Consider the following 27,465-nt stretch of genomic DNA (forward strand, 5'->3'; position numbering starts at 1 on the left):
TCCAGTAGGAAAGGGAACCAGTTGAAAATGACTAGGATATTAAATACCTAGAGGAAAAGTAGCTTAAAACAGTTACACTTGGTGGGCTCGGCAGCTGTGCCACTGCGCGGACGAGTAACCCTCTTGTCTTCGCCATGCAGGTGCTCCTTCCTGTGTTCACACACGTGCTGTTGCCTGTTCTGGCTGCTGCCTGCGTTGACGTGCGGCCACGTTATCGTCATCACTACGGCAGTCATGAAGCTGATACCAATTCCGTAACAGCGGCTGACGTCACGTTTACCTGGATTTCGCCACCACCTGGCTCTGGGACCATCCGTTCGTCGTGGGAAATACAATCGCCGCAGACATGTTTTTCGCCACCTATAAAAGATCGCCCGTGGACCGCGACGCCTTGTGGGCTCGGCAGCTGTGCCACTGCGCCGACGAGTAACCCTCTTGTCTTCGCCATGCAGGTGCTCCTTCCTGTGTTCACACATGTGCTGTTGCCTGTTCTGGCTGCTGCCTGCGTTGACGTGCGGCCACGCTATCGTCATCACTACGGCAGTCATGAAGCTGATACCAATTCCGTAACAGCGGCTGACGTCACGTTTACCTGGATTTCGCCACCACCTGGCTCTGGGACCATCCGTTCGTCGTGGGAAATACAATCGCCGCAGACATGTTTTTCGCCACCTATAAAAGATCGCCCGTGGACCGCGGCGCCTTGTGGGCTCGGCAGCTGTGCCACTGCGCGGACGAGTAACCCTCTTGTCTTCGCCATGCAGGTTAGAAAATCATACTCTCTTTTTGCAAAGAAATCGAGCAACTACTTCTTAATTCAGCTGCCGAGCCCGCAGTGTTGTACTTGTATTGTCGTTGAATGCTTTGCTGTTGTCCATTCGTTGCTTATGCAGTCCGGTGACATAGAAACTAACCCTGGTCCTGACACTGCCGCCATACTTGCAGAACTACAGAAACTAACATCGGGCCAAAGCACGTTAATCAGCGAAGTAAAAGACCTCAGCAGCAGGTTAGTAGCGACAGACAAATCGATCACCGAATTAAGTAAGCGCATTACCGAATTAGAAACCCACTATCAGGACCTCGCATCACTTAAAACAGAAGTTGAATCCATTAAGACTGATGCCGCCACGTCGGCGAGCCAAATCAGTAACCTCGAATCCAGAGTAGACGATGCCGAAAACCGGTCGCGCCGCAACAACCTGCTATTTTATGGCTTACCCGATACTAGCTCAAAGGAAACGTCCTCTGAGTCTGAAGAACTGGTCACCCGCCTTTGCAGTGAAAATTTGGACATCACCATAGACCCAAAAGAAATAGGAAGAGCACATCGTCTTGGCCGTCACTCAAGTGAACGATGTCGACCCATTATCGTTAAATTCACTTTCCATAAGACAAAAGAATCCATCCTAAAAAACGCCCGGAAACTAAGACACCGACTACAGCATAGGAGAAGACTTTTCACATTATGTCCGTAAGGCACGCAAACATTTACTACGTTTCGCGAAAGAAACATCTGATAAATACGCACTGCGCTTTAAAACACTGTACATAGGCCCCAAGCAGTACATATTCGACGACTTGACGGAAACGGTAAAAGTGCCATAGCAATCACACTCTGCTCGCTCTAAAGCAACTCCCCGACAGCACACCCCCCGAACTAATCTTACCTTATCTGCAGTATTTACTAACATACGAAGCTTTTTACCGAAACGGGAAATCGTATCTAGTCTTGTCTTATCAACCAACAGCACCCTTCTTATTCTTACAGAAACGTGGTTAACAGGCAATATCAGTGATACCGAAATTTTAGCTGCGCTGCCCAACTTTAAAGTTTACCGTAAAGACCGGGAAAGAGCCCGTGGCGGTGGCGTGCTCATAGCCGTACATCAGCAGTTTTCAGCATCCTTAATCAATGTAGATTCTAACTTAGAACTGCTATGGCTGCTCTGCCACGCTGCCCCCCGAACTGTGCTGGTAGGAGTCTGTTACAGGCCACCGCAAAATGATCCGGACTTTTCCTACAAACTAAACAATGTGCTGAGTGAACTGACATCATCGTATCCTAACGCAGATATTCTTTTTGGTGATTTCAATTTTCCCACTATTGACTGGCGTAACTACACCTCCATGACAAATTCTTCAGAAGCAAAAAATTTTGTCGATGTCTGTCTTAACTTCAACCTTACTCAGCTAATATTAGAGCCAACGCGCATTGCGCAGAATTCCGCCAACACTCTAGATCTGATATTAACCAACAGCCCTGATAGCGCAACAAGTATTACATACCTAAGGGAAATAAGTGATCATAGTCATTCATGCTACCTTCAGTTTTACACCCATGCTTCGTCAAGTTTCCAGGAAAACAATTCGTCTTTATGAAAAAGGTGATTTTCAAGCAATAAATGAAGAACTGCTTTTTTTTACAACTTATGAAACCGATTTCCACACAAAGTCTCTTAACGAAAATTGGACGATTTTCAGGGACAAAGTTCACGAACTAACAAACAAGTACATTCCGGTAGCTAGTTTCCGTGCTAACCAGCAAAAACCGTGGTTTACTACGGCCCTGAAACGCCTGGAAAACAAGAAAAAGCGTCACTATCGGGCAGCAAAGCGGAACCCAAGCCAAGCATCATGGGAAAAGTACTACACTGCCGAAGCTGATTACCTTGCTGCTATCCGCAACGCAAAACACACCTTTTTCCACTCTGACTTGCCAAAAATGCTAATACACAACCCTAAAAAATTCTGGCACGTAGTAAACCCGAAGGATACACGTACAATTGTTCTTACTAACGATATGGGTCAAACCATCAGCGATTGTGAATGTGCTGACATTTTCAATACAGCCTTTTCAACTGTTTTTGCGAAAGAGTGTGATTTACCTGCTAACGCCTTCATAAGTTCCTTCACAGCGTCAACCATGGATCCAGTTTCTTTCTTCGCAGATGGTATATCATCTCGTATCGAAAACATCAAGCTAACGTCATCAGCCGGGATCGATGAAATTGACTCGAAATTTCTGAAAAATACTAAGCACATTTCCGCGGCCTACTTATCACTATTGTACTCTCAGTCTCTCTCTTCAGGTAACATACCGCATGACTAGAAAGTGGGAAAGGTCGTCCCAATCTTCAAGTCCGGTAACAAAAACTCGCCCTTAAATTATCGACCCATTTCCCTAACAAGCATTCCTTGTAAAATCATGGAGCATGTAATTTATTCTCAAGTCATGAACTTTCTCGATTCCAACAATTTCTTTCATTCATCACCACATGGCTTCCGTAAAAACCTTTCCTGTGAGACACAACTGGCTACATTTGTTCATGACTTACATGCTAACCTTGACTGCAACCAACAGATTGATGCTATTTTTTTAGATTATGCAAAAGCCTTTGACAAAGTACCACACCAGAGATTACTACTTAAGCTCTCTTACCTAAATATTCACCCTAGCATTCTAAACTGGATTAAGGAATTTTTAACAAATCGAACCCAATTAGTCATAGTTAATAACGAATTTTCTGATTACATTCCAGAAACCTCAGGCGTCCCCCAAGGATCAGTGCTCGGACCGTTATTATTCTTAATATACATTAATGACTTGCCCCTCCACGTATCATGTCACATTCGTATGTTCGCAGATGATTGCGTCATTTATCGTACTATTAATAACTCTTCCCACCAAGAAGCCCTCCAGACTGACCTAACTAACGTTCAGAAATGGAGCGACCTGTGGATGATGACACTTAACCCTCAGAAATGCAAGATTGTATCCTTCACCCGTCGCACTAAACCATTTATTTTTTCGTACAATATAGCTCAAATCCCAATAGAAGCAGTCAACTCATTTAAGTACTTAGGAGTCACGCTATCTCATGATTTATCTTGGCGCACACATATTTCTAATGTAATATCATCCGCGAATAAAACACTAGGCTTTTTGAAACGCCACTTACGTCACGCTCCCCTACAAGTTAAACTCCTGGCTTACCAATCGCAAATCAGACCGAAACTAGAATATGCATCCCCCATACGGAATCCACATCAAATATACCTCATAAATGCCCTCGAATCCGTCCAGAACCGTGCCACTAGATTCATCCACAATACCTATTCATACCAAGTCAGTGTGCCGTCTTTAAAAGCAGAATCCGCCTTATCAACCCTTGTTATTCGTCGCCGCATTGCCAGCCTAAACCTGTTTCATAAGTTTTTTTACAGCACCCACGGTTACGCAGGCTATATCACATCACCAGCTCGCATATCGCATCGCACTGGTCACATTCTTCAAGTTGCCCAGCCTCGGACCCATACGACCACGTTCGCTGCCTCCTTCCCCCGAGCAGCATTAGATTGGAACGGCCTTTCCCACAGCATCGCCGCTATCACCTGCCCATCCAACTTTTCCAAAGCACTAACAGATCATATTGTATGTTGAACCCACATGGCAACCATTGTACTTATTTTTTTTGTATAATCCACCCCTTATGTAATACCCCCACGGGGGTCCTTAAGGTAATAAACTGAACTAAACTGAACTGAAATTATGCGATAGCATAAGGAGCTTGTTGGGCCATTTGGCATTGTCACCTTCTTGTGTCATCATGGACAAGACTTCTTAGCCTTGTGTTGTCGCAAACCAAGCTAGGTGTCACTTATGGGGCAATAAGCGACTGCTCAAAATTTCCGATAGTGGAGCTGCCCTTATATTCTCAAGAGCTGTAGAGCGTTCCTAGTCATGGTGTTGCATGTTTTGTTACTGTAAAATGGCCTCTACTCACACACCATCTCCTTGATGATGTGTCTATGATGCTTACACAACTTTGTCTATCAGTGATGTCCTATCATTTAGCAGTCATTGCAGTCACTGCACCTTACAATATTTTTTATGCATTGTTGTACGGTAGTCTCCTTGCAGTAGGTACAGCTTTTAGCACAGAGTGAAAAAAAAATATGAAAACAGGCACTTTGAACTCAAATTTTTTTTTAATTGCGCTTGAAAATACCATATGGTAATTGTACATTAAGGTAAAGTATGCTTTTATGTGCAGTTCCTCTTCAGCAATAGAAACACTTGTGTGAAATGCTGTGCCTAAAAAAATAAATGCGCTTGCTGAATGTATGATGCAATAAAAAACAGCTTTGATGGTGCTTTTTGATCCCAACAAGCATCACAAGTATTTCGTGCATTATTCCAGCACTACACTTTTGGTTTATGTATGTTCGTCACAAGGGTAATGACCACAGGCACGGCACTCCACCAAGCTGGAGTGATAGCATGGAAGGGGCAGGTGGGCTGACATAAGCATTGGCAAAAGAGAGTGCACAATGATGCTTTTCACATAATGGGCGAGCTGTTTCAACACCTTTTCCGCCTTCAAGAAGAGACTGTGCAACACGCTGCTGAGGGACTGGGAGGTACAGTCGAACCCCGCTACAACGAATGTCGCTTGAACGAAATATTTCAAATTTTCCGTCAGATCGCCATAGAAAGTAATGGAAGAAATTTATCATCACAACGAACCATTTTTGGTGCGCATTTCAGCTTCAACGATATTTTTGCTATGCGAAGCTGGGTTTAAAAATCTAACAATAAAACAAGGATATCGACGCCCACCTGTGTTCTTCTGTAGGTCCACGCTGCTTTGCTTCACTAAGCTTTCGCTGGAACCAATTGATCCATTCATTCAAACGCACATGAAGACCGCCATTGCTTGGTGGTGACGACAATCAGGCTGGCTGCCTTGCGACAATGCGCGGGTGCAAGCTCCCATTTTCTTCCAAGCCAGAGCTGCAACCAACCCGTCGCCAAAGGACGCAGCAGCCTGGCAACAGCAGCAATGCGTTCACCCTAGTTTTTTTCACTTGTGCTTGAGCGCTGCAATCGACACGAGCATGGCGACTGTGTCTAAAAAGCGGAAGTTCTTTTCTCTTGAATAGCAGGCACGAAATATCAGCGCGGCATCCAGCGGCAGGAAAAAGAGGGTTGTTGCAGCGGACTTGGGCACCTCACAGAGTACGCTGTCAACGATGTCCACTAAACGCTGTTCACTAAACAGACGCAAGCCAAGACGACCGAATTTTTTGGAAATAAATTATATTTTTTAACAGTGCAGTAAGATCTTGGTTTTTTGGGCTGATTTCGCCCCAACGAAATTTCCGCTTCAACGAAATTTTTCGTGCACCCCGTGAATTTTGTTGTAGCGGGGTTCGACTGTATACTGGCAAACACACTGCCAATGAAGTGGCAACCGGTGGGGGCACAAGTTTGTCACTGCAGGCTTCTGGCCGCACATAGGTTGGCCAAGGGCACGACCACATCACAGTTGCTCACGCACTTGCAGATGTGTGTTGTGCACTGACCTGAGGCAATGACAGTGGCAACAGGAACAGTGGCTGATATGACTCTCCACGCCAGCATGGTGAGTTGTCTCTGGACGCTAGATTTTCCATCACAACTGTCGGTGCACTATCCCTATGTACGCCTGCCTCTGGAGATGGGTTGTCCTACAGAGGCCGAAAGTACAGCGCCGCATTGCTCTTTTCTGGAGGAAGGTGAGGAGTGATCCTGTCTCTACGAGGTAGCCACCATTTAGGGTGGCCCATTGTTATCTGGATTAGCGACAGTGTTGCCTGCACTCTCTGATGTGGGCACATCCAAACAGAGGCTGTGAAGTGCAGCACGTGCGGTGATGATGCGCACTGTCCACTGCCCCTCGCAGTGGTTAGTTCAGTGCCTTTGCAAGCACCAGAAGCGGCTCTTCGGTGCACTGACGTAGCACTCAACCACAAACTGCTTGAAAGCATGTGGCGTGTTGTACAGGACTTCTGCTGAGTTGGGTCTGTGATGCCACACCACTGGCGCAAGCAGCCATGGCTCCAGTGGGTAGAAATTGTCTCCTACATAACAAAAAATGACACAGTTAAGCACGTCCTTTCTCGGTGATCTCAACAGCATTACAGGAAGCTCTACTATAAAATGGAATAATTACGCTAACCCAGAGCCGGACAACGCATGATTGAGGTGTATAAGTGAGCAATGCTGTAAGGTCAGACCTTTACCATCATACTGATATAAATGATGGGCTATGATTGCCTGCACGACACAGGCGCCTTCAGGTGCATTTTGCCTTGGTTTCTTAGACAGGAAATACCATGCATTTCAACAATGTTGTATGCGTCCTGTGTTTCTGCTGCAATTATAAACAAAAGGGTGACAATACACTGTATCATACTGTAACGTGATTGCATAGGTGTAACTAGCCAGGCTGATTTTTGTAGCTTTAGCAGATCCAGGTAAATGCATAGTGCTGGAGCTCAATATATGCAACGGAGGTGGCCCGAAGGTTGACACGGCTTTTTTTCTGTTACCCAGAAAAAACTCACCGTCGTCCAGCAGGCCTTCCTCCGCCTTGAAGTGCCACCAGACGAACATGTCGTGCAAGGATCCGGGTCTGCGCATGTCTGTGGCCAGAATGCACATGTTCACGCCACAGATCTGAGAAAAAACATGCACAGCACTAACTTACCCCCGTTTCCGAGGCCCGCACTTGTAGCCGAACTCATGCGGTCAAAAACGGTGGCCGAGGTCCACTCACTATCATGTTCGCAGCGTAGAACCCCTTGCGGCTTGTTCGTAACACTGCCTCGCGGCTCCCTGATGGCGATGAGTGTGCAATCGACACACACGACGCCGGGGATGCTGCCGTGAAACGTTAAGCAAAGGAAGCCCTCCTTCTCCACCGCCTTCTCTTCAGGTCTCCCCGGAAAGCGCACACACCCTTTATGGGACCAAACAGTGAAAGGTCAATTGTTTTTCCTTGTTTTGGTGAGTGTTCCTCCTTTCTGTTATTAGGTCCCTGCCACACACCGCAAACACTTGCTCGCAGTCGGTTGGGCAATGCCGACGTCTGCTTCATTTCCTACGGTGCCTTGACACCAACCGGTGGCGAAGAAGCGCAGTGTGCACAGCACTTGCCGCTCCACTGACGGCGTACTCACCCACACACCTCCCAGTTCAACAGCGATTTCGTCGCACAGCCATTCTGCAGTCTCCTTCCTAATTCGAAGCGTCGAAATAACTCGTCCTGCACGTCAAAACTGTCTTCAAGCACCCTCCTACACCGGTGCTCGCGCGGCCACTTGCATATAAGACGTAAACAGCCGCCATCTTCGCTCACAAAGAATGTGAGTGGTTTAGGTGCTACCTTTTTCGCTCTCAAGTTTCAGATCGCATAATTAGGTGCGCAACGTCATCACTTCAGCCGTGTTCACTACGTAGCGCAAAAATTTGATACGTCCGCCAGCCATGACCGACCAATAGGAGCGGGACAATATGGCAGCATTGCGAGCTTTTTAATCGCGTTTCAGTAATGAGAGCAGTACGTAATACAGCCCCTGCACACTAGCCACTCTTCCTCTAAAGGAAGAGAGCATGCGCAAAACAAGTTTCTCTCGCGATGGCTTCCAAGCGCAAGAACATGAGCGCGTGCAAAACAAGTTTCTTTAGCATGCAGGCCATGCAGACACACGCAAATCCGCAGAGGAGCCAGCTGGCCTGCCCGACCAGTTACATGGACTTGCTTGGAAAAAGTGCTATTCACTGCAGTTCAAGTTCACTTTGAAACCCCTCGCATCTGCAGTGCCATCTGGCCCCAGTCGTCTACACCGATTTCCTCGAGCTGCAGGGCTGAGATCGACTTTTCACTTCAAAAAATGAAATATGGCACCATCAAGGCCATGGCTAAACCTCGCCAGTGGCCCTATATTCGGGGACAGCACGTACCGCCAGCTCACAGGCCCGAGTCTTTGGCTCGTGAGAGCGTACGAACAGCGCGCTTATGGAAGCCGGCGCCTCGCGCTCACACCTTCCACTGTGAAACATTCATTACGAAATTTATTTAGCTAGCTTTTCAGCACGCTCCTCAAAATTAACGATTTCCGGCACGGCAGACAGTCTGAAAAAAAAAAAACCCTTGCTGAACAGCCCTATTCTTGCGGATTTTTGAGTGTTAAAAGATTAGCACTAGTGATCGATCACAGACTGGAAATCTCTACTCATTGCACTCCCGTTCACAAAAACGCCAATAACGAGAATGACAGGCATTCCTGAATCCTCAGTCTTGTCGCGAGTTCCGTAGGACGCCACTGCCTGCAAATTTTTTAATTTTTTCCGCCCAGCCAGTCTCGGTCCCTAGTGCTAACCTTTTTTACTCGTGACTGTACCATCAGTGAACTTCATTGCATCGAGTTCCTTTGCATCCTAGCATATCTCAACAGCATCAGCTTTGACACTTTTTAATTACCTGGAAACTTGCACACGGTCAGATAACTTTGTACCCAACTAAAGGTCACAATAAGCAGCGCACCAACAATATTAACAGTAGCCAGTTGTTGGTGTTGCATTCCAGGCAGTTTATAAGCCAACAGTCTTGCTAGCCTGATCTGCATGAAATATTTTAATACGATTCTAAGCTGACTTGGCCTAGTGATGCTTCGATCTTGAGTGATGTCTTGATGACTTTTTGGGCCTGTCCGTGGACCTAGAACGAGACTTGTGGTGGCGCCGTTTTTTGCGACTCCTGGACTTTGACCTTGATCTTGAGGCACTTGACCGTTTGCGTGACCTGCGACTGTGAGAATCCCTGGATCGGGATCGCCTCTTTTTTTTAACCACGGGGCTGTGGGAACGCTGCCGTGGTGGTGACCTGCAGCAATGGGGAGAAGCCAGCTGAGCCTTTCCATTCCATGGTTGACTTTTATGCTCAGGGCACTGGCAAAAAAAATCCTCAATTTTATGTTTTGTTTGTTGCCTATATAATCTTCTAAAAGCCAGCAATGAAAGATTTGTTTAATAAATAAATAAATATAAACAAACAAATAAATAAATTTGGGACAACAGACTCACAGGCACGGCAGTACTGGAAGGAGGTTAAGCACTTCAAGATACTCTTAGCTCCTCTTAGAGCCTGTGCAGCTATCTAGTAACTATCATTTTCTTCCTCTTCAGGAGCTCTCAAAAAGGTGGGAGTAATTGATCGCAGTCAAAAAAAGCAAGCAGATTCATGAGCATCTCAAGAGGCAGTAAAACCTTTCTAAGCACTTACTGACACACTCACAGCAGTACAACCAAAAATAAAAGCACACGCACTTGTGCTAAGAGGGTGTCCAGATGTTATTCTCTTTCGAAATTTCATTATCATCTCTATAATGGACATTTCTCAACACAAGCCTGAGAGCTAAAAATGCAGCAAATGAAACTTCAGTAGTCACAACCATAACTGCCACATATTTAGTCTGAGAAAACTCGGAGACACAATTTACACCCCAAGTCTCGAGGAATTCACATTTCTGGCAACACACACTTGTCTCCTTTATAGCCCTTCGGAGCTTTACCACAATTGGTCTATAAAAAATAGCGGTAGGTTCATCAATAAAAAGTACCATATTTATTAATGAATGCACCTTCAAATTAGGCTGTAAAAATGTATTTTTCAGTTCCTCCACTGTGTAAGAAATGCACATTTACTCAGACTAGTCAAAGATGTCCTGAAATACAAGGTGCCACCATGCTGGAGACATACTGCCCTGCTCAGACTTTACCTCAGACTGCTCCAAATGGGGGCTTCACCACTGTACAGTAGTGCCTCAGCAGTCCTTACATCTATATACTAGGCATCAGTACCAGAGAGGAGAGAAACTGTTACAATGCTTGCTCACAACCAGTGCTGGGTACAATAATTCAAAAAAGTACCTTCGATACCGATACCATAAAAAAAATTGTATTTCCGATACCGATACAAGATATAGAACAACAACTGTTTTCCGATACAGATACTCAATACTGTATCATCAACACTTTAATACAGAAATCCAACATTACTATAGCTGGCAATATGATTAGCTAGGCTAATAAATTTCTCCGTGGTTTCTGGAACCTTAGTGTATTCCATATACAGTCTTGCCCGGTTAGAACGAAGTCCGTGGGAATCGGAAATAGCTTCGCTAGATCCATTATTTCGGTATATCTGGACAACAGAAAAAAAGACAAATATAGGCAAATTTATTGACACTGGAAAAAGCGGTCCACCGTTTCCCAAGCACGTTTCACGAGTCCGGACTTCAGTATCCTGTTGTCGATGTCATCCAACCGAGAACCGAAGCTGCGATGGCTGCTGCAGTCACCAGCTTAGGGGCACAACCAGCATCGTCGCAATCGCTGTCGAAGGCACTGTCCACCGTGGTCGCTTCCATGGCACACCCAGCAATTTTGTGAGTCGTCAAGACCTCTGTGGCAACAAGGTCGTCAGCGAAAATGAAGTCCATATGTCCCAGACCTGGAGGCACAAGGTCCAACTTGCTAGCAGACTCCCAGAGTTGATCCAACCAAGCAGGCTATCGTGGCGGCCCCAGTAAAAAAAGAACCATTGGAACCAATTGGATTTCTAACTCGTTCCAACTGGTTCCAATTGGGCTGTCCAAATGGACTATCCAATTGGACCAACTAGATTTCCAATTGTTGAGCCCAATTGGTCCTATCAGTTGAATTCAATTGGTCTTGCAAACTGCACCCAATGTATCCATATTAATGTTTTCATATTTGACAACCAAGGCAGAACAAACATGGATCTTATATCAATAGCTATCAGCCAATTAACCTACTAAACTAAATTCATCATCTGCACCCCCACTGTGGTCGAAATTAAAGAACTGCACTCAGTGGGCAAGCGCCACTGGCCCCAGCATGAGAGCCTCATAAATGAGGTATATAAGTTGAAGAAGTGTGTTCCCTAGGTGTGCATATTGAGATAATATACGCTACTAGAATCTCAATGTGTAGGGGGTCTTTATTAATTTAATTATTTATTCAGTACCCACAGCACCCGCAGGCATTACAATGGGGGGGGCAAAAGCTCGCCTCCACAGCTCGCCACGTGGGCGCACTGCTGGAAGAGTGGACACCCACACGCTCGAGTGGCCACCAGTAGATGCACATCTGAACCCCATCGAAAATGTGTGTGGGCTGATGAAGAACCAAATTGCAGCCCGGGATCGCCGCATGGCTACAGATGATCAACTGTGGACTGCCGTAAAGCAAGACTGGCAGACTCTTTGCGCTCGCCCCGACGTTGTGTCATCACTGTTCGATTCGATGCCGCGCCGAGCTGATAGTGTAATTGCCGTTAATGGCAACTTCAGTAAGTATTAGTTGATTGTTCAGTTCAGATTCTTTATTTGTCACGGCTATAAAGAGCCTGTGAATGCCAAACATTTTTAATACTTTATTGAAAGGGGGTGCTCAAAGCGAGGATCCACTGTGTCTTGCATTTTACGCCTTGATGTATCCGTCTCTAACTAGCGGTTAGGTAGTCGAGTGGAAGCCACGCATGCCTTCCAACCGCATGCGAATACAGGCAAGGCATTGGCGCGTAACAGTCAGGGCACGCTGAAAAAGGAGGAGGAGGGCAGCAGCTCGCCGTATTTTCCCTTCAGAGACTTTATTCGCATTGCGATGCGCGCTCCCTTTCGTCGCGACCGTCAGCTGCAGAGTAGCCGCCGCACTAGGAATTTATCAAGCGTGATAAGTGCCCGTGCAAGAGCGAGGGTGAAGTTTGTTGTCACTCGGGGCACTCTCGCTGCGAGCGTGCGGCACGAGATAGCAGCGCCGTAGCTCCCGCGCCCGGAGCGGTGGTCTCTCCACTTTTGCTCGACTGTAAAGGACTTTCATAACCTCCACCTCACTGCAAACTGACCCCAGCACGTTTTAATTGCTTCCATGGCCATCAAAATCTTTTCCTTGAGGTTGACTCTGGTCTATGCGCAGCCTGGTTGCATAGTTAGAATGGCTGTTGCCTTCAGCAGCTCCCTCCCATCCGCACGGTTGTTCTCATAGCAGCTGTCCTCGAGATGGGCCTACATGTTAAAAAATTAACTGTATGCACTCAGTGTGGAAATAAAAAGGAATGAGATAAGCCCCTCCCACATTACATTTCATGCACATCACTTTGCGCTACTTCTGAGATTCTGAGGAGCCACGCACCTTGGCTCCATTCTGTCAGCTCTGAGAGTAGAAATTACTAAGAAATTGTTGCAAGGAGGATATAACCGTTAGACAAACGAACACAACTGTCCGCCCCTATATAACGTCCCTGCTTGCTGACACGACCGAGGAATGTGCAGTAAGAGCGCAGTGAAAATTCAGTGCACCAACACTAGAAATGCAAAATTGAATCAAAACATAAACAGTATAATCCACAAGTGCGAAGTCTACTACATCCACTATACCTAAGCTCAAATCAACAGAAGAGACAGCAACAACTTATTTAACCTATTGTACATAAAAAAAAACCACATGAGAAAAACTTGTTTTTGACTAGGCTGATGATTTTACGTTGTCCCTGTTCTTCCTGACCGAGAAGCGGGAGATACCGGTCCACGGCTGAGGGGGAGGACATGGCTGGGACCGAGCTGCGCCTCGGATCCCAGTCAACCTTTTGAAGGGTGCTAATAAACGTTATTTCTCTCTCTCTTTTGAGAAGAGACTGACTCCCAAAATAACTTTGATTTTGAATGTGTTTAAAATCATCCATATGCATGTTTCACTTTCAGTTTTACATTACTACAAAATTGTATACACATTCCACTTGTAACCACATTTTACACGTCTACCTGTGCTGTGTGCTTAAGTATTTATATTTTTATGCTCCTTTACTTTTCTGTTGTCAATATCTGTATGACTTGCCCTGCCTTGTAATACACTGGGCCCTGGGCCTCATAAAGCTGACAAAAACAGGTTTTAGCTCAGGTGTCCCACCAGAATTTTTTTTCTGGAAATAAATAAAATTGAATTGAATAACGTGCAGTGGCCATTGACGGGCTTCCTTTCATGTTCAGTTTAGATTAATAGCGACATTTTCAGCACTAGGCAAACAGATTACAAAAAGCAGTGCGCTCGCGCTGAAGCACCCGGATGCTGCAATTCATGTCACTCAGTTCAGATCAAGGTATCCTGCGCCAGTCTCTTAACAAAAAAAACATGGCATACGTCCATACCTGCCTGTTATAACAAATTATTCGCGGATAAGCATCTGCAACACAACGCACAACTCCAGCTGGTATGCTTGCATGAAAGGTTACACGCGGCAGCACGAGTGACTGCAAATGGATGCGTAAAGAGACACTAATGCAAATTCTTGCACAAACATCGGGTATTAGTCTGCAGTTGCAGGCAGGCATGACTACGGAGAAATTGTGATAAATGCTATTAAGGACTGCAGTACTTAGACTGCATTTACGCCAAGTGTTCAACAGCTGCCTCTCATCACGGTCTGTCTCTACAGTCAAGATGAGCTGTCTTTTAAATCAGTTGGGAAAGCGATCATTCTTGAGGCTCTCTGGAGTGGTTCATGCACAACGGCACACAGCACGCCAGAACTTTGTCAGCCCTGCGGCCGAAGAAACCAGAGGCCGAGCGGACGCAGCACCTCGCATGTGCAGTTGGCGCAGACGAAGCGCGGAGTAAGCACAAATATGTCTGCCATCCCCAAGGAGGCGGCAATGACCACAGCAAAGAATGACAGCCTAGCGCCAGCTATGGTGCCTCATGAAGCAAGTGACAAAAGCCTCTTTATACAGGAGCAGCCGAACCATGTTCTATTCTAATGTGCTTCTTCTCACTGAATAAGAGTGAAGCATAGCACCGTCGACTCAAGGGTGCACATGGTTAAGAAACTCAATCTTCACTAACGCCTCTTGAGAGTGCATCAGCAGGCACATTTGACGCGTCCAGCACTGATGACTCCATTGACTCAAGTGTGGAAGAGTGCGTGACCTTTACGTACTTATACACAACAACAACATATATTTGCAAACTCCTGAGCATGACACTGAAAGCCTTCGATATCTGTTGGGTACCACTGCAACTAGAAATAGGGGACAACAAGTAAACCCAGAGGAAAGTTGCAGACACAGAAGCACATAGTGTCGTCCTATGTGTTTCTCTGTGTCTTTCTGCTGGTTTTACTTGTTTCAAAAATGCACTAACTCGCCCAGCACTACACTATTGAAATAGGGGTGTTGCAGTGTTGTCTCTAGCACAACGGTGAGCCTGTCACTCCATTCCTACTCTCACTGAGTGTGCAGAAGCGCAACATATATGTCAGCTATCTGTCAAACTGCGAGTGAAAGAAGACAGAGGCCCGACGAGGCCTTGGCATCGCCTCTTCCTAATTCTGCTCCATTCATTTTTTCAGTGAACTACCCCCTAAGTGGGCACTGCAGGCCAAAGTATGACTCACAGCAGCTTCAAAGTATGTGGCCGCTACCATATTGAGTATCGTTAAAATGTAAGATACCCTAAAAATGTATTTTCAATGCTGACACTCCAACACTTTCTTTTTTTCGCAAGTGATACTTAAAACCAAATGCACAAAATGCTTCAAAGGAAAGTACTGAAGACACATGAATCTTCGACACTTCTCGTGCCTGCCCACAGCACAAGGGCAACGATAGGGTGCACCTACACTAGCAGTGAGCTTCCTGTGCCAACTTGGCACCAGCCAGCAGTTCAGGAGACAGTGGACAGGTAAGACATCGCCCAACGGGTGTTGCTACGCCCAGCATGTTTCAGGAGCAACAGTTTGGAATTAGTCACCATTATCAGGCTATCTTCAACAAACATATTAAAATGAAGCTACAGCTGGGACCGTATTTTGTAACAGCTAATTTCATTTGGCTGTGACATCTACGTGATGACGGAAACTGGGCGTGGGGAAGCAAACGACCAACCACACGGTGCTATGCTCCAATTTATTTTCTTCTGATCTCCATTACACATGCCAAATGCACTGTCGTGCTCTTTCACTTGGCGGCAGCCCTGCCAGCGCCCATAGATAGAACACTACTGCGGCCACTGTCTGCCATCTCAACAGCACAGCAGTTTTCATCCTTTTAAAACAATATGCATTGTGTACCCTTACCAAAATAATTGCAGAAAATGTTTACACAAGTAAGTGGCAGCACGGGCAGGATTTAAACAAATGAACAGAAGTGTGGGCATTTTTCTGCCACGGACAGCATGACATCATCGACTACAGTCTACGTCACCAGAACAGATGAAATGGAAACACAAATGATTGTTTCTGGAATTCTTTCAGAGCAAAGCAAGTGGACAAGGGGGCCAGGCAAGGGTCAACTAACACCATTGGCCGTGGTTTATCTGCGCCCTTGTAAACCGCCAGCCAAATTGTTGTGGCTAACTACTATCCTCAGCTATTCTCCGTGGAATTGGAAAACCAAAGTGACCAAAGCTATGAAAAGTTGCCCATAACATACTCTCAGAAAACGCTAGGCACATGTGAATAGTGAATTTTCACTTCAAAGTGAATGCAAAGAAAATAATTATTTTGTTGAAATAATTTTAAGCAAAGCAAATATTTTCAAACACAAGTGAATACCATATACCGCCACGAATCAGTCGAAGTCTTTTTTTTTTTGTTTTAAAAAAAATGACTATCCGAAGTTAGGATATCAACCTACAGACATTTCCAACGAGCGAGTGAGATGTCTAATTGCCTCTTCTCTGGGCTGTTGCAAATCAGTTGCGCAGCTGCTTCAACCGCATTAGCGCAATGTACAGACAACAGCCCAGCGAGCACTGTGATGATGACTCACGAGCCCTTACTGGAAGTCTATAAGCGAAGCTGGTCTATCTGAGGGCTAAGGCAGTTTCGGCCTAACAGCGGGCAGTACACGCCAGTGCCTGTCCTAGTCAGCATGCATGGAGCTTGCTGTGTGCACAAAAAACAAGCTAAACCATGTCACGGCTTACCGTAAAAACCGGACTATAGGTCGGACCGGAATATAGGTCGACCCCCTAACTAACCAATTCTAAAAATGAAAAAGATCTTTTTCAATGGGAAAAGTACCGAAAGACATCCTTACTTTGAAACAAATGCGACTCGAGAGGTTGCACAATGGTGACAGTATTTAATTTCCTTTATATGCTGCTTGTATGTACACCCGGCAAATTTTTTAACAATATCGCACACCAATCAGCCCGCGTGTTTGTTTCTGGCACAGGCAAGTACGGCGCCGTAGAGCAAAGCCCTCCTCTTCATGAATCGCCGCAACCAGGATGGCGAGCCTTTGAATTGCGCCCTCGTGAGTCTAGAGGCACGCGCGATCTCTGCCGCTTTCACGCGGATGCATTCGGCAGTCACAGGCAGCGATCTTGCTCGCAGTGCGTTTCCTTCCTATTCTCGACACACGAAATGATGTTTTCTTCTGGTTGCTGCAAGTTGTAATACGCAGCTTCTGCCTCCGCCAGTACTGAATGCTCTTTTCGGATACTCCAAATTCGCGCTGTGCCGCCAGGTTCCCATGAGCTTCCTCGCACTCAATCGTGTTTTTCTTGAAGGCGACGGTAAATTGCCGTTAGCTTCCGCTTTGCATCTACTGAAACGCAAAATGGCGGCACTGCTGCTGATGGCGATGGTGATGGAGGCTGCTGACTTCATCCACCCATTGTTGCAAGACTTCCGTATTTTTTTCCGCCAATGACCGGTATATAAGACGGGGGTCGACTTTTCATGGTTTTTTGAAAAAAAGTTCGACCTATATTTCGGTTTTTACGGTAGTTAAAATGTTTGGCAAGAGCTGTCATTGGTACAAGACCTCACACGATGGTGGCAGCTGGTTCATGCTGACTCTTCCTACAGTCTCGCTGCTGTGCAGCCTTCCTAGCAGGAGCCTTGTCCAAGAGGGCAATTCCACCCACTTCGCGTTGTTGCTGGCACCACTCTCTGCGCAGTCTTGCTTGTCTGCCGTAACTTGGCGGTGGCGGCGCACAGCTCTCTGCAAGTCTCCCTTCTTTCCATTTCTTTCTCCACGACAGCGTCCCTCTATTTTCTCTCTTAGGGGCTGTCTCCAGGAAGCCCGGAGGGACCTACACTGCTCCGATCAAGAACCTTTTTCAGAGCAACAATAAACTTTATTCTTCTTTTCCTATTGGCTGGTTGCTTCAGTGCCAAATTCCATTGACTTCAGTGGGCTCCCAAAATGTGGCTCACGCCATCAAAAATTTATAAACTGCCACTTTAGCACTTGATTGTAATATTTCAGAAAGGCAAAAACAAAAGGACATTGCAGGAATTGTTCATCCAAACAAAGACAAGTTATTTTAACGTGGCTCAATGGTTATGGCGCTTGACTGATGACCCAAAAGGCACGGGTTTGACCCCGACCGCAGTGGTTGCATTTCGATGGAGGAAAAATATACTAGAGGACCGTGTAATGTACGACGCCATTGCATGTCAAAGAACCCCAGGTGGTCAAGATTATCTGGAGCCCTCCATCATAGCCCAAGTCGTTTTGGACATTAAACTCCATAAACCAAACCAAAACAACCGTTCCGGCGCTACCAGTGCCCCTACCAGTCCCAGCCGTTGCCGAGACTGTACTAATAATCCAGCGCTGCTGGAACCAGCAGATTCCCAGTTGGAAATTTTGACCTTGGGTGGCACCACATCATACATCCCATTGAGTCAATAAACCAAGGATGAAATTTTGGATGTGTGAAGTGATTGTTCCCTTTCTCCAACTTCATTTGCATCTTGTGACCGAGCTCTGCATGCGCAATTGCATGCTCGTACAATTTCTGGGTGCCTGTCACCATGCCAAAGTTGAAAGATGTCAGTGAAAGCACCACATGTGCACTGAAAAGAGGCATGCCAGCATACAACGACAAATCACTGGTTCTGGGACAGGTCCTTGCATACATTTATGCCTCGCCCTACATGCTGATCGTCGACACAGACCAGCATGCGAGATGGAGAGACACGTGCATGTTTTCTTCCCCAGTCAGTGTGCCGCACTGCAAAGGCGAGGGTGCTCCGATTTATGCAGTGCACAACTCTTTTGAGCCAAGTGTTGGCGGGCGAGTCCTTTCATCTAAACAACGGCATACTCAACAATGAAAACTGCGCACCCACAACAAATTGCTCCCTGACTTTCTCATAGCGATACCTACAATAACCGGCACTATGCCTTTCACCTAATCTAAGTCATCAAAGTGTGCAAACAGGTGGGCTTCAACAGACCCTAAAATTCTTAAATGGCAGAGACAATTGCTTATGTCTGCCTGGACAACCAGCACATGGCGATGCCCGATACAAGCAGTGAGTTAGGAGTAGTTTGGTGCAATTTTCCTGATTTTTATCAGGATGGTGCGGCTTATCTGGTTTGGTGCAGCTGATGCAGTGGTGGAATCACTGAGCAACCCACCTGTCCTCGTGCCAGCACTCATCAGTTGGGTTGCGGAACACGTGGAGGAAGTTGCAGCCATGGCCCTTAGGGCATGTACGCCGGAAGAACAACCCTGCAGAAGACAGCATGGGGCCTCAAAATCAGCTTGCACCAAGGGTGATGGCACGCCAAAGAGGAGGCGGAAATTTTTTCACATTGCAGAGTGGGCTGCAGGAACTATTTTGAACAGCAACACATCCAAAAGTGAGAATAGGAGTCATTCTTTATGGGCAAAATAATTTTTCTAAAGATGCTCATTTGCGAAGGGACGCCAAATCCCACGCCGCGCGAGACAGCGAGGACAATGCTCCTCACTTCGCTCTTAGTTTGTGCGGCCGCCACCTGCCCCTCAGTTTAGTGCTGTACTCGCAGCACGACAAACCTGATTTAAAGTGCTGAATTTGCACAACTGTGACACAAACGCATACATGCCCAGAGTTTGGAACTTTAGAAAAAAAAAAAGAATACACACACACATACCGCCACGTTTACAGTAAGAGTTCAAACCGCTCAGGGCAAACACAGCCGAGGTGGCATGCAAAAAAGCGAGTGCATTGCTATTTGAGACATAACAGACTCAAATTTTGTGCTTGTTCACCTTTTCCTACTCGGCACTGCTATTTCACTGCCTTTTATTTATCGATGACCTGCAATGACTTCTACGGCACCTGGCACTCATACAATGGAGTACTCCCATTGGGGATGAACTGCAGCTGATCACACCAACAACCAGCGAGGGATGCGTGCTACCATGGAAGTGCCAGTACAGTTAAAACTCGATTTAACGAAGTTGAGGAAGTGAGGGGAGCCGTGAATTATTTCGTTAAATCGAGAACTTCGTTAAATTGAATGAGGCATTTCTTGGGCACATAATTCAGTACATGCGATTACAGTAAAACCTCGTTAAAACGTACCCGCTTAAACAGTACTTTCGTTTTAAAAGTAGTAAAGTCAAGTCCCCGACTGAGCACCCATTGAACATAATGCATTTTGCATCCGCATAAACCGTACCAGCTTATCGCGGTCGTATCGGTTAGCACGTACCATTTTCACTTTTCGTCGCACTCGCGCGTGACGAATTCACGCCGGTAGCACCGACCCAAAGGACGGTTCGGCTAGCGGCGCAACAATCTTCCCTAAATACCGTCGACGGGACGGCAAGCCACACAGCTAATGACAAATTGGCGCCAAAGTTGGTAATCATACAACTAGCGCAATCTTTGGGGGTCCGTATGGTCATCGTCATGACCCCCCGCGCTACTTTCGAGTGGGTAGCGCCAACACCACGACCGGCGCCGCTAGCGCGTATGAAAAGAAACAACAAAAATTCTTACTCGACAAGAAAGGCCCGAGGGGACTACAAATTTATTTTCCGCCAAAGAAGTCGGTGATCTTTGCCTGCGTGCGCTTTGTGAGCAACGGCCGCACCGATTTCTCGTAGGTCTGAAGTGCGTCCAGCACGTCTTCCGTCCCCTCGTGTGCGCCGGCAAAATGTCGCAGCAGATCGAGAGCATCCATCAGCTGACGACCTGGTGTCGGCACGGGAGCTTCGGCACCTGCAGGGTCGTCGGCAGCGTCTTCAGCCGTCACTCCCTCCACGCTTCCTACAAGCCGCAACATATCGGCATCAGTCAAAACTTCCGTTGTGACTGCGTTTGCGTCGGCGTTCACGTAGTCTGAGAAACTTATGCCTGTGGGCACTTCATCCACTGAGCGAAGGTGTTCCCAGGCATCTTCATCCTCGTGCACGGCGCTCGCGCAGTCCAGACCAGCTTCGGCAGTTTCAGGGCCTAGTGTACCGTACCGGCAGTCCTGAAGCAGTTGACAATTATCGACGGCCTCAATGCTCTCCAAGCCGCCGCCACCATCTCAACCGCCATAAAAATATCTATTTTCGTCTCGCGCTTCAGCTCCAGGTTGAGGAGAACTCTGTCGACGACTCGACGCTTGTATGCGCACTTCACGCTATTAATTATCCCTTGATCCAAGGGCTGAACCACGGACGCTGCGTTTGGGGGAAGTAGCGGAGCTCCACGCTGGTCAGCTCGACCTCTGCAACGTAGTGGGCCGTGCAGTTATCCAGCAACAGGCACACTTTCCTTTTCTGGCGACACATGTCGCTGTCAAATTCCTTCAGCCATGTAGCGAAAATGGCACGCGACATCCACGCCTTTGAATTGGCAACGTACTTCACAGGAAGCTTTTTGGTGCCTTTAAAACAGCGCGGCCTCGCACTCTTTCCGATGACAAGCGGGTCTCGTTTGTCGGTGCCGTCCATGTTGACGCACAGCAAAAGAGTCAGCCTTTGTTTGCTGTGTTTGCCGCCGTGGCACGCCTGCCCCTTCAGGCCGAGTGTTTTTTTAGGCAGCATTTGGTAGAATAGACCGCTCTCGTCGGCGTTGTAGACGTCGCTGGGGGCATATTTTCCCAGAATGTCGGGCACGTTTTCAGACTGCCAGTCGCCGACTACAGCCATGCTTACGCTGCTCGCTTCACCGCTGCGCACTTTCCCGACGATGCCGTGTCGTTCTTTGAAGCGCGACAGCCAGCCGGGACTTGCCTTGAACTCGTTGTCGCCCAGCAAGCACGCGAAAGAGTGAGCTTTTTGTTGGAGCAGGTCTCCACTCACGGGAATACTATTCTTCGCCCGCAAATCCAGAAACCAGGCGAAGAGGGCCTCTTCCATTTTGCTTTGAGGAGTGGTCTTCAGCGTTTCTTTGCGCGAGAGATTCCCCGACGAAGTGGCGCGGAGGATGTCATCTTTCCCTTTCAATATTGTGGAGAGAGTACTCGCTGGAATGCCATGTGATGCAGCCACGTCACATTTCTTCTGTCCACTTGTCACAGCACGAATTATGTCCGCTTTCTCGTCCAGGGTAAGCCTTTTTCGTTTCTTGCAGGGCTCCATCTGCTAGTCAGGAGGGTTAGCGGCGCGCTTGCTCGCACACACCACGTCCGCGTTCACGATAGCAAGGCTAGACTGATGGAGGCCTAACAAGCTGAGCTTTACAAAGACGTGCGTTCAAAGGCACGGGGAAATCCGCACAAGAGCGAAGACAGAGCACAACACACAAACACACACACAAAAAAACACGCGAACTGCAACAGCGCCATCTATGAAATGTGGCACGAAACTTTTTTACTGCTGGCGCCATCTCGTGAGCTCGGCTCAAAATTAAAACTCGTTTTGCTCCGCGCAGTTTGAAAAAAGCGACGGGATGAAGATGCTCCGCGCTGTTACCGCTGACTCGCAATAAATAAATTTTGGGGTGCTGTCTACAAAATAGACCAAAAATTAACACTTTTTTACCTTTATTTCTCGAAAAAAGGTTCGTTAAATCGGGACAGATCACGGAATCAGTTTCGTTATTTCGGGTTAGTCAAAGCATTGTACCCTATGGGCGTCTGAGGGGGAATTAGGATACCTTCGTTAAATCGAGATTTTCGTTAAATCGGGTTTCGTTAAATCGAGTTTTGACTGTACCTCCCAAAAAGCCCCTCCAGTGTCCACTGATTGCTTGACTGCTGCGATGCCTAGTGAATACTACCTTCGTTGCTGTGCACCTGTTGCCTGTATTGCTTAGCCATGGTTTCAAAGGCAGGTCTCACTGTGTACCACAACTCCACTCCTGTCCTCTCCTATGGGAGGGCAGCACCTGCCCTCCCAAGGTAGAGGCTCACCGCTTCATCAGGAGTGATATGAGGACTCCCAGGGATCTATGAATGTTAAATAGAGAAAGACCGATTCTGCATACTATACGGGCATTACCCTATTAGCCATCGCATCATACCCTTTAGGCAGAATGTGGGCCGGGGTATGGCGCCGACTGCTCTCACGAAGTTAGCACACAGACCAGAAGATGCTCAGTGGCAGCTACGTACAGCCATGCAGAGGTAAAATTGGCAGCTGCGTGGCATTGGGTCACATCAAGCCGGGCTTGCGCCTCTCACCCATAAGCAGTCTTAGGTATCTCTGCGGACGTTTTTAGGTCATTACTTGCTGACTGACAAGCTTTGTGTACAAACACCTTCCCTATGTGGTGCTGCTTTCTTAAATCAACCCATACTGGTTTTCCTTGGGGCAGGTTCAGCCAACATGCTGCGAGCGTCTGGACTGCAAACAAACTATTTCCAGACGAGTTAACTTTCCAGAGCAATGTGCTCCGGTAGTCTAGCCCACTTATAACGAACCTGACGGTTACATGGATTGCGTTTGTTGTATCCGATGTTTGTAATAAGTGGACTCCCCGGACATTACAGTCAATAACAGTAAGACCGCCAAAAGTGGAGCTTATTTCATAAAACCTGAGTCATGTGCGGCTTGCACAGTCGTCCACAGACCTGTCTAGAGCGCTCAAACTCCATGCCATCTGCGCTCCGCAGCGCGCAGGGAGACATCTAGCGGCAGCGCCTGGTCCGAGATAACGCAGCTTTGGGTATTGTCTGAGCATGAGATCTGCGCTATGTCGAACCAGGAGCTGCCACTAGATGTCACTCTGTGCGCTGCGGAGCGCAGACGGCATGAAGTTTGAGCACTCCAGACAGGCACTGTACTTTGCTTACAACGGCTTTGTAAAAGCACAGCTCTGTGATGCTGTCGGCACTAATGTAGTCATTCGAGGGAACATCAGGCCAGCTGTGCGTCAACGATGCATTGCCACAAACCTACATGCATCTGATCACGTTTTCGACAGCGTAATCACTCATTCCTGAGCCTATACAGTGTGTCAAGGCGTTTATTTGAAGCACAGGTCGGTTGGTCTTGGTTGTCCGGCGACACGACGGGCACACTCACAGGCGTCATTCGAAAAACCCAGCTGCACTTCGTCTGCTTCTTCGTTGACCCGCTTGAACTCGTCCGCTTCTTCGCTGCGCTGCGCCTGTCGGTCCCATTACAATTACTCTCCCTCCGAAAAAGGAGCCATCCTGGCGACTTACGGAGAGGAGAGGATGGGCGGGTCATAGTAAGGCTTGAGGCGCTCAACGTGCATAGTTTCGCGCCCCCGGCGACGGTGGTCCGAAGATGGAACGAGCGGCTCAACGATATAAGTCACCGGAGAAGTTTGGTGGACAACCCGGTAAGGTCCGTGAAAGCGAGACAGTAGTTTCGTGGCGAGGCCGGGAGTGGAGGAAGGCACCCAGAGCCAAACGAGGGCGCCAGATGGGTATGACGCTGGAGGGTCCGGGGAATCCCGACGGTGCTTCTGATCCCATTGTTGCTGTGTGGTGAAAGAACGGGCAAGTTGCCGGCATTCTTCGGCATACAGGTGAGCTTCGGAGAGTAAGGTGGTCTCGGAAGGGTCAGGGTGATAAGGAAGGATGGTGTCCATGGTGGATGTAGGCTCGCGGCCATATAAGAGGAAGAAAGGAGAAAACCCCGTTGTTGTCTGAGTAGCTGTGTTATACGCGTACGTGACGAACGGGAGCACTTGATCCCAGTTGGAGTGGGCGGTGTCAACGTACATGGCGAGCATGTCACTCAGAGTGCGGTTGAACCGCTCAGTCATGCCGTTGGTCTGGGGGTGATAGGCGCTGGTGTAGCGATGAAATCGGTGTAGGAAATCAGATCAGGCGCTGTCGCACAACAGGCTAAGGCAGTAACTGGGGAGCAGGCACGGGTATCGGAGAACTCGGAAGCAAGAGCAGGGTCCAGTTCTTCAATAGAGCCGAGGCATTCGCCGCGAAGAACAAACGACGGGTAAGAAAATGGGTTGGTGACATAGATGGCGCGGTGGCCATCGAAAATCGAGACAACGGCGAATGGAATGAGGAGGCGCTGATGGCGAGTGGGTGCTGCGGTAGGTGTGAAAATAACAGGGCCGCTGAGGAAAGAGTCGGGGCGGAGCGGAACGAGGGCTGAAGAGGAGGGAGGTATGTCGGTGTCGGCAGCTACAAGAAGCTTAGCGGAGCGCACAGGTAGGTCACACAACGAAACATCACACAGGGGAGAAAGCTCAAGTTCCGCACGGGCACAATCAATCACTGCACGGTGGGTCGAGAGGAAATCGCAGCCGAGGATGACATCGTGAGAGCAGGCGGTCAGCACAACAAACTCGATGGTATAGGCGACGTCGTTGATAGAAACGCGGACCGTGCAGGCTGCGATGGGGTGGATGCGCTGAGAGGTGGCCGTACGTAGTGAAAAGTCAGACAGCGGCGTTGTCACCTTACGAAGTTTGCGGCGAAGAGCATCACTAATTACTGACACTGCAGCACCCGTGTCGACGAGCGCGAGAACGGGGACGCCTTCAACAGACACCTCAATCACGTTAGCAGGAGAACACGGAGGACTTAAAAAGTTGGCAAAACACGCAGTTCTTGCCTCCTGAACTGCGGCAGTCAGTTTTCCTCTGGGAGAGGGTCCGGGCGGCGGAGCATCGGAGAAATGGAACGTCGACGAGGGGAAGGCGAGCGGCGAGTAGGGTACTGGGAGCGATGTGTAGAGGAGGCAGAAGAGACATTAGGCAAGGGCGGCCCGGAATCGTAGCGGAAATTGCACATGAAATCGCCAGAACGAGGAGATCGCTGACGGCAAAAGCGTGCGACATGGCCCGGAAGACCGCAGGAATAGCATATCGGTCGATTGTCCTCGGTACGCCAGGAGTTCGTAGGGTTTTGGCGGGGTCGACGAACCGGGACCTGCGGCGGGGGTATAGACGGCGGTGGAGCATAAAAGGCCGGGCTGCTAGGGTAGGCGGCAGAGGTGGGCGAGCGCCGTGTACCGGTGACTGCTTCAGCATAGGTGAGCGGCGCAGCCACAGGAGAAGGTGGGGGACTGGATGGCAGAACTGCAGCGACCTGCTCCTGAATAGCACGACGGATAGTGGGCGTGAGAGATGGCGGCAGGTCGTGCGGAGGGCAGACGGGGTCGGGAATGTGATGCAGCAGAGAAAGCTGGCGAGCGATCTCTTCGCGGATGAAGTCTTTAACCTGCTGCATGAACAGGGACTGCTCAGCAGACGAGCCACCAAGGGCCAAGCCAGCAAGACCCCCCGCAGGCGCGCCGGACTGCCGCGTAGATGCGCGTTGCTTGCGGAGTTCGTCGAAGCTTTGGCACAGCTGGATGACGGTAGCGACGGAGGTGGGGTTCTTCGCCAGCAGCATCTGGAAAGCGTCATCGGCTATGCCTTTAAGTATGTGGTTGACTTTATCCCCTTCGGACATGGAGGGGTTGACACGCTTGCACAGGTCAACGATGTCCTCGATGTAGCTTGTGAACGTCTCGGAAGGGAGCTGAGATCGAGCACGAAGACGTTGCTCGGCGCGAAGCTTCCGGACGGCGGGGCGGCCGAAAACGTCGGCGAAGCTTGTTTTAAAGGACGACCAGGTGGGAAGGTCGGCCTCATGGTTGCGAAACCATAGGTTGGCAACGTCCGTTAGATAGAATAGGACGTTGCTAAGTTTCACGGAATCGTCCCACCGATTGTAAGTGCTGATGCGCTCATAGGAGGCCAGCCAATCGTCGACGTCTTGGTCATCGGTGCCACTAAAGGGAGAAGGGTCACGCTGGCGCTGCACCCCGTGACAGAGTACGGTGGCAGGGAGGGGCTGCGATGGTTCACTCGGACCTTCCGACATGGTGGCGGAGACGAGGAGCGTTCCACTTCGAAGTTCCAGGATGAGGACCGGGACGGGAACCGAGGCACCTCCACCAAGTGTCAAGGCGTTTATTTGAAGCACAGGTCGGTTGGTCTTGGTTGTCCGGCGACACGACGGGCACACTCACAGGCGTCGTTCGAAAAACCCAGCTGCACTTCGTCTGCTTCTTCGTTGACCCGCTTGAACTCGTCCGCTTCTTCGCTGCGCTGCGCCTGTCGGTCCCATTACAAGTGTAATAAATAGTAATAGCTCTACTTCCTGCTATGTGGCAGTGCCTGCATGTGGTAGTAGCACAAATGGGCAGGCAACACATACCATGTGACCAGTGTGGCCAGCAAGGCATCACAACTTCTCAAACTGCTGCTCTTAGTTGATCCACGACCATCAACTGTAGCTTTGCTTAGGACGCTGCCACTGTCTTGCACCCACTGCGCTTCTGCTTCCACTTCGGATATGCTTTTGCAGGCTGATTAACTTGCAGACCCGACGCGGGCTCGATTAGCAGTTACTTAGTTTCAATGCTGCCTTTTAATTGCTTTGTTGGGTCGACATGCTATT

General features: G+C 48.3%; 1 protein-coding gene across 3 annotated transcripts in view; it reads right to left on the minus strand.

Annotated features, from left to right (window-relative positions):
* Positions 1 to 9,441: 9,441 nt before the first annotated feature.
* The window catches only part of LOC144124529 (U2 small nuclear ribonucleoprotein auxiliary factor 35 kDa subunit-related protein 2-like), a 59,039-nt gene continuing 41,015 nt past the window's right edge, over positions 9,442 to 27,465 (minus strand). For all 3 annotated transcript variants that reach the window (XM_077657268.1, XM_077657267.1, XM_077657269.1), the window contains 2 exons: positions 19,288 to 19,381; positions 9,442 to 9,713 (listed from right to left, as the gene is read on the minus strand). In XM_077657268.1, coding sequence (XP_077513394.1) covers positions 9,491 to 9,713; positions 19,288 to 19,381 — 317 coding nt within the window. In that variant the 3' untranslated portion in view covers positions 9,442 to 9,490. The remainder of the gene's footprint in view (positions 9,714 to 19,287; positions 19,382 to 27,465) is intronic.

Source organism: Amblyomma americanum, chromosome 3 (assembly GCF_052857255.1).
Source record: "Amblyomma americanum isolate KBUSLIRL-KWMA chromosome 3, ASM5285725v1, whole genome shotgun sequence".
Taxonomy (NCBI): domain Eukaryota; kingdom Metazoa; phylum Arthropoda; class Arachnida; order Ixodida; family Ixodidae; genus Amblyomma; species Amblyomma americanum.